Source organism: Sinocyclocheilus rhinocerous, unplaced genomic scaffold, assembly GCF_001515625.1.
Source record: "Sinocyclocheilus rhinocerous isolate Xijiao unplaced genomic scaffold, SAMN03320098_v1.1 scaffold3519, whole genome shotgun sequence".
Taxonomy (NCBI): Eukaryota; Metazoa; Chordata; class Actinopteri; order Cypriniformes; family Cyprinidae; genus Sinocyclocheilus; species Sinocyclocheilus rhinocerous.
Genome location: NW_015641496.1, coordinates 50,257 through 62,757, shown reverse-complemented (window position 1 = coordinate 62,757; position 12,501 = coordinate 50,257). Strand labels below are relative to the sequence as shown.

General features: G+C 35.6%; 1 protein-coding gene across 1 annotated transcript in view; it reads left to right on the top strand.

Moving 5' to 3' along the window:
• LOC107755138 (ATP-binding cassette sub-family G member 1-like) overlaps window positions 1-12,227 on the top strand; it is a 35,076-nt gene extending 22,849 nt beyond the window's left edge. The window contains exons 4-15 of the mRNA XM_016571840.1: window positions 604-736; window positions 3,476-3,526; window positions 4,184-4,329; window positions 5,234-5,357; window positions 5,455-5,569; window positions 6,629-6,777; window positions 7,090-7,191; window positions 8,048-8,216; window positions 8,334-8,434; window positions 9,026-9,184; window positions 9,809-9,927; window positions 11,612-12,227. Of these exons, the coding sequence (XP_016427326.1) occupies window positions 604-736; window positions 3,476-3,526; window positions 4,184-4,329; window positions 5,234-5,357; window positions 5,455-5,569; window positions 6,629-6,777; window positions 7,090-7,191; window positions 8,048-8,216; window positions 8,334-8,434; window positions 9,026-9,184; window positions 9,809-9,927; window positions 11,612-11,840 (1,597 nt within the window). The 3' untranslated portion in view covers window positions 11,841-12,227. The remainder of the gene's footprint in view (window positions 1-603; window positions 737-3,475; window positions 3,527-4,183; window positions 4,330-5,233; window positions 5,358-5,454; window positions 5,570-6,628; window positions 6,778-7,089; window positions 7,192-8,047; window positions 8,217-8,333; window positions 8,435-9,025; window positions 9,185-9,808; window positions 9,928-11,611) is intronic.
• Window positions 12,228-12,501: the final 274 nt, after the last annotated feature.

Genomic DNA, 12,501 nt, shown 5'->3' with positions numbered 1-12,501 from the left:
AGATACTATTTAAACTGAAATGAGCTGGATGATGACATCGCTGAATTCAATGATTAACTGCCTTTAACTGAAAAATTAGTGTTTACTATTGTCCTTTTGCATTATTGACACACTATTTTCCTAATTAATGCTGTACAGTTGCTTTGACACAATCTGTATTGTTAAAAGCGCTATATAAATAAAGGTGACTTGACATAAGGTAACACTTTATTTTAAGGTGTCCTTGTTACACGTTATATGTATGTGCTATTGTAATAACAATACATTATGCATAATTACATGCAAGTAGCCCTAAGCCAAACCTTAATGTAGTTAATTATTATTACTCAGTACCTACACTGTAACAAGGACACCTTAAAATAAAGAGTAACCGTACATAAATATGTAAATTTATTTATAGGATACTTAGCATAAAATAAATGTATTTTAAATGCATTTTAGTATATGTATTTTTCATTAAGGATATAGAGTTTTGAATGTAATTGAATGCAGAAGTTACTTGAAATGTGTGGGATATCATGATCATTTATCAGGAAACAGTGGTCATAAATTTGATAATGTTTCGAAAGACAGTATATCTGAACATGTGCTTTTTTCACACAGGGAAACAGGCATGAAGGGGGAGATCATGATAAATGGGCAGCCCAGAGATCTGCGATCTTTCAGGAAAGTGTCCTGCTACATCATGCAGGACGACATGTTACTGCCACACCTCACCGTACAGGAAGCCATGATGGTGCGTGTCTGCTGAAATGATATCACTGAGCTGCATTAGTGACACACAACAGTGGCTAATGAAGCACACGACGATAGAGTAAAAAAAAAAATAAATAAATAAAACCATGAACCACAAACTATAGCATTTGTTTTAAAAGAGGGAAAATACCTTATTTATTTGGGTTACAAAGCAAGTAGGCTATATCCGTCTTATTCATTTGGTTAATAAAAGTAAGATGTTTAATATAGGCCTATGCGAATTTGCCTTTGTACTATTTTATGGCTGATGTGTTTTAATTAATAGGCTAATAATGAACCACAAACTACGATCGTTTTAATGAAAGGGGAAATCCAAAGACCGTTTATTTATTTGTGTGACAATGCGGGTAAAACATATTTCACTTATTCATATTGTTAATATAAGTTCGAAGTTTATTTTAGGTGAATTTGTCATTGTAGCTGTTTTATTGTATAGCCTTTTTTATTAATAATAATAATAATAATAATGAGCCAAACTAAGCATTCGTTTGAAGTAAGGGGAAAATCCAAAAACCTTTTATTTATTTGTTACAACGCGGGTATGTCTTATTCGTTCTGTTAATAAAAGTTTTATGTTTAATGTTGTCATTGTAGTACTGCTGATGTTGTGTGTGGGTTTTCATTAAGAGTAATACTGAACCAACCTTAAGCATTAATTTTGTTCCAAGAATAGGAAAGATCTAACGTTAAAGATCAAAATAAGCGCTGCAGATGCGAGAATGAGAGATTGGTTGCTTCTGAGGTAAATAGACGCTCTCGATCTTTCTCTGCTGTATTTTTGCAATGGCTGTAGAAATGGTCGTTAATTCTTGATTTGTGTACGGCACAGACATGTTACAGGTAATAATATGATCAAAAAGTTATGGCAACAAACGACTTCCTAAGTCAGTTTAAGTTGAAACGACTTTCACAATCAATTCGATTCAACTTAATTCATGTTTTACTGTTGCTTATTGTCATTGTAGGCTTAGGCTTATTTTTCTATTAATTTTAATGAAAGTTTTATTTATTTTTTGTTACAAAATGTTCATTTATTTATTTTTAACACCGCACCCCCAGCCCCCCCGTTTTTTCTTGGGCTACACGCCAGGGGTGCTGCAGCACCCTCAGCACCCCTACTTCCCGCGGTAATGTATAACGCTGATAAGATCAGACACCGAACAAAGAGAACCAAGGTGAGTAGACACGCCCCTTACTGCTGATTGGCTACAAGTTTGTTTTGCTAGTCGGCCCGAATCAGTTTTCTAAAGCGTTTTTTAAAAATCGCTTACCCCATCTTTAAATACACAGACTGAAGTAATCAGCTAGAACTGAAACAGGTGCGTAATTAGGTAGGAACCACTAATGACCAGGAACACAGGCAAAATGGGAACAGGGAAAAACAAAACTTCATGAAACAGACAGAGATCGTTAGAGTAGCTCCCAATGTATCAGTCAATACAATTAAGCACACTTCTTTTCACAAGGGTAGGTACTGTATAGGTCTTTGCAGTCTTAAAAAATCAAAAAAAAAAAATGTTTGCTACGGATGCGAAAAACACAGAAAATTGAACCCGATCCGAATTTTTTTTATGATGGACGAAAGTTTCAGAGGCAATGTGTAAACATGATTGACACAACATGAGGTCGTATTTATTTTTAAAGTCCGAAAATTTTGGATTCAGTGTGCAAGGACCTTTAGGTTAAAAAAATTGTAAGTAAACTTTTTTCCCTTGCAAATAGCCCATTTCACACATACAGACTTTACTGGAAAATTACCGTAAATTACCATTAAGAGATCATCCGTGAACAGGCCCTTTTTAAAAAATCCGGTAAATTCGTTCCGGCAATTTACCGGTATGAGAAGTTGTAACGTTACCAGTAAATTGCTGGAATGATGCTGTGTGTACGCAGAATGAAGATTACCGGTATGAGCATGTACGAATTCAGAACAAAGTGGTGTAAAACGTCTACTCTGGGCCAATCCAGATCCGTTGAAATTAAAAATTCAATCATAACATTCTGACAGATGACTCATTTACTCCGCGCTGTGTAGTTCGGTTTGAAGTCATCTAATACAATGTCACCGGGCCAAAAGCAGCTGGATTAATGTGAACGTTTGACACAAAAATTAAAACATCAACATCAACACTGACCTCATATACCCCTCCATGTTTACAAACACAACACCTGGAGGCTCAGCCATTAAGAGGTCATTTTCATTTAATGATGTCACAGAATTTACCGGTAATTTGAAACCGATGTGTGAATGGTGCCTTACCGGAAAAAAGACGGAATGCTGTTGCCTGTGTAAACGGCACATTTTTTTCATTTACCGGTAAAGTCATTCTGGTAATTTTACGGTAATTTACTGGTGTTACTGTGTGAAAGGGGCTAATGTTATTGTGTAAAAGTATGAGTATTCGCTTTCAGTAGTAAAGTACAAATCACCCAAAGTGCTTAAAATCATTTACTTTACAGCCCTTGTTGCATATAGCCTCTGTATAAGCGTTATATTTAGCCAAGAAAAACATATTAATACCAAGCACATTACCTCATGGTAAATATAACATACACAAACAGAAAACATGTAATCAGCCCTCACTGCTAGTTTCACTGGAATATGTCTCATGTAATTGCAGTTGTTGTTGTGTTGTTGAGTTCATGCAAATCCCTCTGTTAGCTTTAGTTGTACCTCTGATGCTCATCATGATCTAAATCGCTCACTCTCCCTGCTCAGGTATCAGCTAATCTCAAACTCCAGGAAAAGGATGAAGGCAGACGTGAAATGGTAAGTGAGAGGCGTGTGAAGTTTCCCAACTGGTTATGTATGAACGGCCTAATCTTTGGGACTTTTGGTAAAGATCAGCCGTGGGTGCTTTAAACATTACTTGACCTGCATGTCCTAATTATTGAAATCACAGTAAACAAGTACACCACCGCTCAAACATTTGGGGTCAGAATGTTCTTTTTTAATATTTTTTTTTTTAAAGAAAATAATACATTATGCATTATACTGATCTAAAGTGACAATAAGGACTACTAGTACATTGTCAAAATTCAGTTTCAAATAAATTATGTTCTGAATTGTCATGGTTTCCACAAAAATGTTAAACAGCACAACTGTTTTCAACACTGACAATGATCATGTTTGTGACACTGAAGACTGGAGTAAAATTCAGCTTCGCATCACAGGAATAAATTACATTTGAAAATGCATTGAATTAAAAAACAGTAATTTTAAATACTAATAATATTTCACATTTTTTACATATTTCTGTTTTTTGATCCAATAAATGCAGCCTTCAATATCATAAGAGACATTTTTCTCAAAAAAAATACAAAAAAATTGTACCAACCACAAAGGATTGAACGGTAGTGTAGATATCTATGTGCATGTGCTGTCCTTATTCCAGTGCATAATGATGCATACGTGCTGTTGTTGTAGGTTCGTGAAATCCTGACCGCTCTCGGTTTGTTAGAATGTGCCAAAACACGCACATCCAACCTGTCTGGGGGTCAGAGGAAGCGTTTGGCCATCGCTCTGGAGCTTGTCAACAACCCACCCGTCATGTTCTTTGATGAGCCCACAAGGTGAGCCTCCTCCATACTTAAGAAAAATGGTGTAGGATTTACAGTTTTCACTCAGAAACTGCTAGTGAATTTTCGTAATCTTTGGTTTATTTACAACTTTGCACGTGGGGCATTATGAAATGCATGGCTATGAGGCGGACTATAAGTGACGTTCCTGATCCAAATATATCTCTTGCCCATGATGTTTCTCTGTTACGTCCTTGTAATGTGTGAATGCAGTTTAATTGCATATTCACTTACAGGCTTTGCCCAGTTGGGATACTGTTGGACAGTTGAGACCTGGTCTCTATGGGCTCTGTTAAGCTCTTCATTCCTCTCTGGGATTGCCTGCTAAGAACAAAAACGATTCTCTGATTCTCTGGAGAGCGGCAAACTAAATTCATTTTGGCATAAAATGATCCTTTCGTAAATTGCATTTATACTATTACCATGCTTATCCAAGGATAAACAGGTTCTCCTTCATGGAAGTCAAAGCCATGTGGCTTTGGCTAGCTTCTATAGGTTGCATAAGACCAGTACCGTCATCGTTAATATGATGTCACAGAGTTAAATAGGACACATTCATGCCTCAAAGGAATACATTAGCTGAGCATCCTATCAGAAGCTTGTGTGCAGCATGTGCAGTGATGTTATGGTGTTTTGAAGGCTACAGCCTCATCCTGTCCTTTAAGATCGACACTTACTCTTCCACTTTATCCAGCAGTGTCTCTGTCATCTCTGATAATGAATATGGCCTTGATAAAGAGAGGTCAAGATTACAATCTAATATCATCTCTTTAACCTTGTCTGGCCCACTGATAAACACACTTGACCAGCACCATAGTAATAATGCAATATTGTTATATACTACAAATAATATAATATAATTTTCTCTGTTTTTCTCTGTGTTTTTTTCTCTCTGAAGTGGGCTGGACAGTTCATCCTGCTTCCAGGTTGTGTCTCTGATGAAGGCTCTTGCTCAGGGTGGTCGAACTGTCATATGCACGATTCACCAGCCCAGTGCTAAAGTGTTTGAACTCTTCAATAAGGTGATCACGATTTTACATTTATACTTGAATATATTTAAATACATGCTGTTATGTGAAATGCTGTCTCCTACAGCTCATTCTTGGTGTTTTCTTCCAGCTGTATGTCCTCAGTCAAGGCCAGTGTATTTACAGAGGAAGAGTATCGAGCTTAATCCCATATCTCAGAGAACTGGGACTCAACTGTCCCACCTATCACAACCCCGCAGACTTCAGTGAGAAAATAATGCTCTCAGTACACAGCGGTCCAACATTAACACAACACACACACTAACACACACACACACACACACACACACACTGTTTACTTAGCTATCTAAATGGGGACATTCCATAGGCGTAATGGTTTTTATACTTTTCATACTGTATTTTCTATCGCCCTACACCAACCCTACCCCTAACCCTACCCCTTACAGGAAACTTTCTGCATTTTTACAATTTAAAAAAAACTTTGTTTACTTTATTTTTATACCAGTTTTACAAATGAGGTTGTCCCCAAAGAGAGGTTTTTGGAGATTGTGTCAGGTTTAGCTCACTTTTGGATACAAATTTGTCCCCAAAATATGGTTAAGTAGGTACACACACACACACACACACAAATTGCTAATTAAAAAAAATAATAATAATAATAATAAAAAAACTTTCAGGAATTGCAGGAGTTTTGCTTTCAGAAGTTGAAGAAAATCAAATTGGAAATCACTGAAATAATTTATTAGTAGTATTATTTACTGTTGTTCCCTTGAATATTTGCAGTCTGTGAAGTTATAAAAGACTTCATAAAAGTTTAGAGTCAGTAAAAATTTTTTAATGTTTTTGAAAAAAATACCTTATGTTCACCAAGGCTGCATTTATTTGACTGAAAATGCAATAAAAAAACAGTATAATATTGTGAAATTTTATTACATTTTAAAATAACTGTTTTCCATTGTAATACATATAAAAATATAATTTATTAATGTGATATCAAAGCTGAATTTTCAGCATCATTACTCAGTCTTCAGTGTCACATGATCCTTCAGAAATCATTCTAATATGCTGATTTGCTGCTCAAGAACCATTGCTTATTTATTATCAGCGTTTAAAAACAACTGTGCTGCAAGTTTTACCAGTTCACTCACCACTGACAAATGCAAAATGTTATTTTTGTACGCTATCTATACATAAATTAATAATATAGTGAGAGTAATAGAAAGAGTGAAAATAATACACATCTATATTCTCAGTACAGGTGTCTTTTTGAGCTACTCTGAGAGTGTTTTTATTCATTTCTTCAGTAATGGAGGTGGCCTCTGGTGAATACGGTGACCAGACGGCTCGGCTGGTGAAGGCCGTTCAGGAGTGCAAGTGTGAGAAAGACTACAAAAGTGAAATGAATGGTAATGGGGTCCATAATCCCTTCCTGTGGCACAGACCTTCTGATGAGGTATGTGGAAATACATAAAGTCTTTATGTAACATGTCATATGAGATCTGCAGAATCTCTATGCAACACTTTTTTTTTTAGAAAAAAAGTGCAAAAATTGTACCTTTATGGATACAACAGCTTGTCACTGGGGCAGTACCTTTGTACCTTCTTTACCCCTAAACATTTCATAAAAGTACCAAAAGATTACATATTACTTACTACCTTATGAATACATATTACTACTCTGAGGTACTAATGTGGGGTAAAGAAGGTACAAAGGTGTTCTTTTTTTCTGACAGTCAATAAATGTAATTGAACCTGTTTTCTTTAGGACTCTTCATCTTCAGAGGGTTGCCATAGTTTTTCTGCCAGCTGCCTGACGCAGTTTTGCATCCTTTTCAAGAGAACTTTTCTCAGCATCATGAGAGATTCGGTAAGCAGCACTGCCACCTTGTGGGGAAGTTTAGTAACACACACAGCAAAGCCCAATATGCCATAAAGATCATCAGACGTTATGCAACAAAAACAGACCTTAAGCTTATCATATAGTAATATAATGATCATAATTACTTTTAATATTAGTAGTGAGGTCATGGATTTAAATGGATTTGTTCAAAGATATTATATATATATATATATATAGATAGATAGATAGATAGATGGATGGATATATAAATATATAAATATATGAAGAGTTCATTTGCAAAAACAGATAACGCCGTTTTTAACAATTTTCAAAAATCATGTTTTTTCACTGCATTCCAATTAATCTCAATCAAACTGCAGTTGGGTATATATATACATATGTCTAGTGTTCCACCATGGTGAGTAAAAATATTCTTAAATATAATGAATTATGCATAAATGGAATACAAATGCATAAATGGAACATTTATATAATCCAGTGTTTTTGGAAATACCTCATATTGTGTGCATGAATATTAAAAACTTATATATATATATATATATTTATTTATTTTATTATTATTTTTTTTAAATAAATGATTATGGTATATTGAAACGTCAACTGAACTTACATATTAGAAAGTACACACTAGCACATACAGCATTTTACAGCAGATTGTCATTATATTTAAATTCCACTCAAATTCAAATTAGAATGAAAAGAAATGCATCCTGTTTGCTCCCTAAATTCGTATTATTTTCAAATTCAGTAACTAAGCTGCAGTTCAGAAGCCCTTTAGTGCTGACTGACACATGAAAGTGGGAATATAAGTGAAAACAGAAGGACCGTAGGTTTGATTTGAACATGATTTCTCTTAATTTAGGTGTTGACACATTTGCGCATCATGTCTCATCTTGGGATTGGAATTCTAATTGGTCTTTTATACCTGGGCATCGGCAACGAGGCCAAGAAGGTCCTTAGCAATTCCGGGTTCCTGTTCTTCTCAATGTTGTTCCTCATGTTCGCAGCTTTGATGCCCACCGTCCTCACCTGTGAGTCTGTAAAATTTGTGAACAAATGTCCATTATATTCTTTATGATGCACACTTTCGCTAACTTGATAATAACATGCTATCCTTGCTCATCTGTTCTTTCTGATTGTTATTCTAGTTCCTCTTGAGATGGGCGTCTTTCTGAGAGAACATCTAAATTACTGGTACAGCCTAAAGGCATACTACTTGGCCAAAACAATGGCGGACGTCCCGTCTCAGGTAACATGGAACAAAAGAAAACGTGTGGTTTCCTCCTGAAAAGTTGCATGCTTGGTTGTTGTGCTCAACAAGATGATTGACAAAGTGGATAAGAATAAGATTTACAGCAGGGTTTCCTCAGAGTACAGAAACATAACAGGTTAAAAATAGAACAAAATCAGAAAAGGGGGAACACTAAGATGGTTATGGCATAACCATGTTATTGGAGCTCGAAGCAGATTTGCTTTTCAGGTCAAATCACTGTTCGCCCAATTTAGACAAATCCTGCTGCAACATTACATAAGCAGCCTTTGGTCAGAAATCAAAAATGTCCTCCAATCAGAAAACTTCTCCAATTAGGTGGAAAAATTGATTTTTTTTCTCAGCCTGAAAAAAAGAAAATTTTACAAAAATATGTTTATTATTATTATTAATCATAAATTCAAGAATTAAAACAACTTATGAAGTAATAAATTCCAAGGTCACTAATCAAATTCGCAACACATTGAATGTTATGGACGAATATTCGGATTGTCAGTCTTCTCTCTAAAACAGATACTTCAAAATACTTTCAGAAAAGGATAAATCTGAGCTATCTTTTCTTCCTCACAGATTGTGTTCCCAGTGGCCTACTGCAGTATAGTGTACTGGATGACATCTCAACCTTCAGATGCAGTTCGTTTCATACTTTTCCTGGCTTTAGGGACACTCACGTCACTGGTTGCACAGTCACTGGGACTGTTGATAGGAGCAGCATCCACGTCATTACAAGTAAATACCCCAATACAGAGTTCTGGCATGAAACTCTAGATGGCGCAGTCCGATAGGTCTAGCTCAATCTGACCTGGTGACATCATTGTCACATGGCAGCTGATTGGTTCTGTCCTGTATCGGGAGCCAATGAGCTCACTGCTTAATATTCAAATACCTGGCTTTTGTTTGCTGTAGCAGTGTTGCAGCGCACTTCAGAAACCCTCCACCTTCCCCAGCTCCACCTGTATAGATCTGCTACGGGGTGATTCATGTATGCTATATGGGGGTTATTTCATGTATGTTATATGTGCAGCAGCAGTATTTCTTACATGCTCACAGCAGCATGTTGTGGATGCATTGGCAGCAAGTCTCGGTACATGCTCTGCCGCAGCAGCAGAAGTGTAGCAGATCTATTCCGCCAAGACCGAATACATTAACATTATCATGTACATTACCATGCCAATCCTTCCGAGAGTTGTCATGACAGAAATATGTTTATGACTCATCCCGTATTGTTCTGTCACATGCTTGATATTATGTGAACAATTTGCCGCATTATCAATACAATTCGATGCCATTAATAGAAAATGCGTGTTTTGCCTAATGTTGATATAATGATGCAGTATTGTGTTTCTTTGACAGGTAGCAACATTTGTCGGTCCTGTGACAGCCATCCCTGTGCTGCTGTTTTCAGGTTTCTTTGTCAGTTTTGACACCATTCCAAAATACCTCCAATGGATATCATACATTTCCTATGTCAGGTAAAGCAACCTCAGGAAATGTTTATTATAGCTCAGACTCAGTATTGAGCTGTGATAGATACTGTATGCGCCCAATTCATTCTTCTGGATTATTTGAAATTAGGAACAGCAATTACCGAAATTATTTGTACTTGAATTATATATACCTGAAGACAACAGGAAATAAAAATGATTGACCAGCAATGTTAGAGCATGTTATGTGCCCTTGTGGGGAGGGGGGATACTTTTAATAATAGAAATAATATAGGCTACTTTAAAAGAAAATACTTAAGTGCAAACTTAATGTAATGTTTTCAGATACTTAAACACATGTTATTTACCATGTATTAAATGTATAGTTTAAGATGGGGTTTTTTTTTGACACACTTAAGACTCCAGTACATCTTTATTAAAGCAATAAGCCCCAAGAAGCCGAGGTTTACAGTGAATTTATAACAACTAAGGGACGTTGTTAGGCACGACGCGAAGCGGAGCTAAAACCCCCTTAGCTGTTATAAATTCACTGTAAACCACGGCTTCACGGGGCTTATTGCTTTTATAAAATGGTTATTCCATATACGTAGTAAGGTTTCACAAAATAAAATAGAGCAAATAAAGTGTAATGATATTAATAAAAATAGTATTCTTCCACCAAACAATGTAGTTCCTCAGAAACAGTTGTGGTTGCAACAAAGTGGTTGCCGAGCAACAGACAGACGTAAACAAAGGTGTATGTTTGTAGAGTAATTTACAACAGCTTCGAACGTGGCTCAGCCAATCAGAATCAAGGACCGGAACTATCCGTTTTATAAATGTAATTTCATAATTACTTCTATTTTCTTTTAATTATATTTAAAGTCTACTGATGAATGTACTGACAATCATTTATGGTAACCAAAAATGTCATCTGTATTAAAACTTGTATTTTAAATATATTTATAATTACACATTTGTAATGATGAACTTTCAATTTAGTACATTTAAAATGTATTAACTTTAAAAGTAATATTAAAAAACAAACAAAAAACACTCCAGTTAAAATACTAATCAAATACTTTACATGTTCTTCAATATGTCAATCTACACAAAAAGTTCACTTCTTAAAAACATTGCAAAATTATATTAAAATACAGTTATTTCAAATGTACTTTTGACATGATCACAAAGTGTACTTTTTAATGTGTGCTTAAACGTGTTAAGAAACAGTCATGAAAGTGACTTAGTAGCCTTTTATTTTATTAATACGATATAATCTGCAATTAAGTTCACGCCTTTATCACAAGGCTGTTTAACTCCTTTACAATCCAGTCAAATTCTGATGGATAATATAACATTATTTCCTGAACAAGAATTCTACTTTGCTTAGAAAACACATCTGGTTACGGAAATTAAATATGCTACAAATGTGATATATGTTGTCTTTAAATACGTAATATATAATGTACAGTGTAGAAAAGGTTTATCATGATGATAAATGATCATGATATTGATCTAAATTTAAATTATTTTATTTTGCAAGTAGAAAGAGGCTGTAGGATGATATGAAAGAAACTAAACTATGTAGAAACCATGTAGGAGATGTACTTAGTGGTTAAAATATGAAATATCTGACAATAGTTGCAACACAATGCTGCGTTTGACCAATCAGAATCAAGTATTCCAGGCAAAACAGGATCCCAGTATATCTTCTTCTAAATCCTTTCAGATATGGTTTTGAAGGAGTCATTCTGTCCATCTACGGGCTTGACCGTGAAGACCTGCACTGCGACAAAGATGAGACATGCCACTTCCAGAAGTCAGAAGCCATTTTGAAGGAGCTGGATGTTGAAGATGCAAAGCTCTACCTGGACTTCATTGTATTAGGCATCTTCTTTGTGTCGCTCCGTCTGATCGCCTACTTCGTCCTGCGATACAAGATCAGTGCTGAGAGGTAGACTTGTGGAAGACCTGATGGACTGTCGAGACTTTCCTGCCCAGGGAGGGCTAGGCTGAGAAAGCCAAAGCAAGAGAGGGTTTGTTCCCTCCAAACTGACCATCGCCATGTTTTCCCACACTGGACAGAAACCTGGGCTCAACTTCAAGTCACAGTATGTAGATGCCCAGCTTTTGCATGCTTTTATAAGAAAACAAAGAGCTTAGAACGCAACAGTTTTGCGGCTCAACCAAACGTCTGTACGGCTAGAGAGAGAAACATGGAGAAAACTTCACGGGAGAAGTTCTGATTTTGAATGAAAAAGTAATATGCTGTTTTGCGTGATCATATTGGAGAGCTGGAATCTGGCCCTTTGTGAAAAAGAAGTGTTTAATTCTATTAAATGTGCACTTTTAGTGTACTTCAAATCTTAAAAAGTGCATTTTAAAAGTACTTGCAGATAATATAATATTAATGAAATAAAATACCACTTAAGCGAGTACACTGTCATGAGTGTTTCTTAATACATTTTAGTACACTTTTAAAAAGTGCACTTTGTAATAATGTCAAATCAAAAGTCTTAGTTTAATATAAAGTACTTGATTATAATTTAAACTGTAGTGTGAAATTTGATATTAAATTTCAAGGTAATATATTTTAAATGTGCTATATTGTAACTTAAA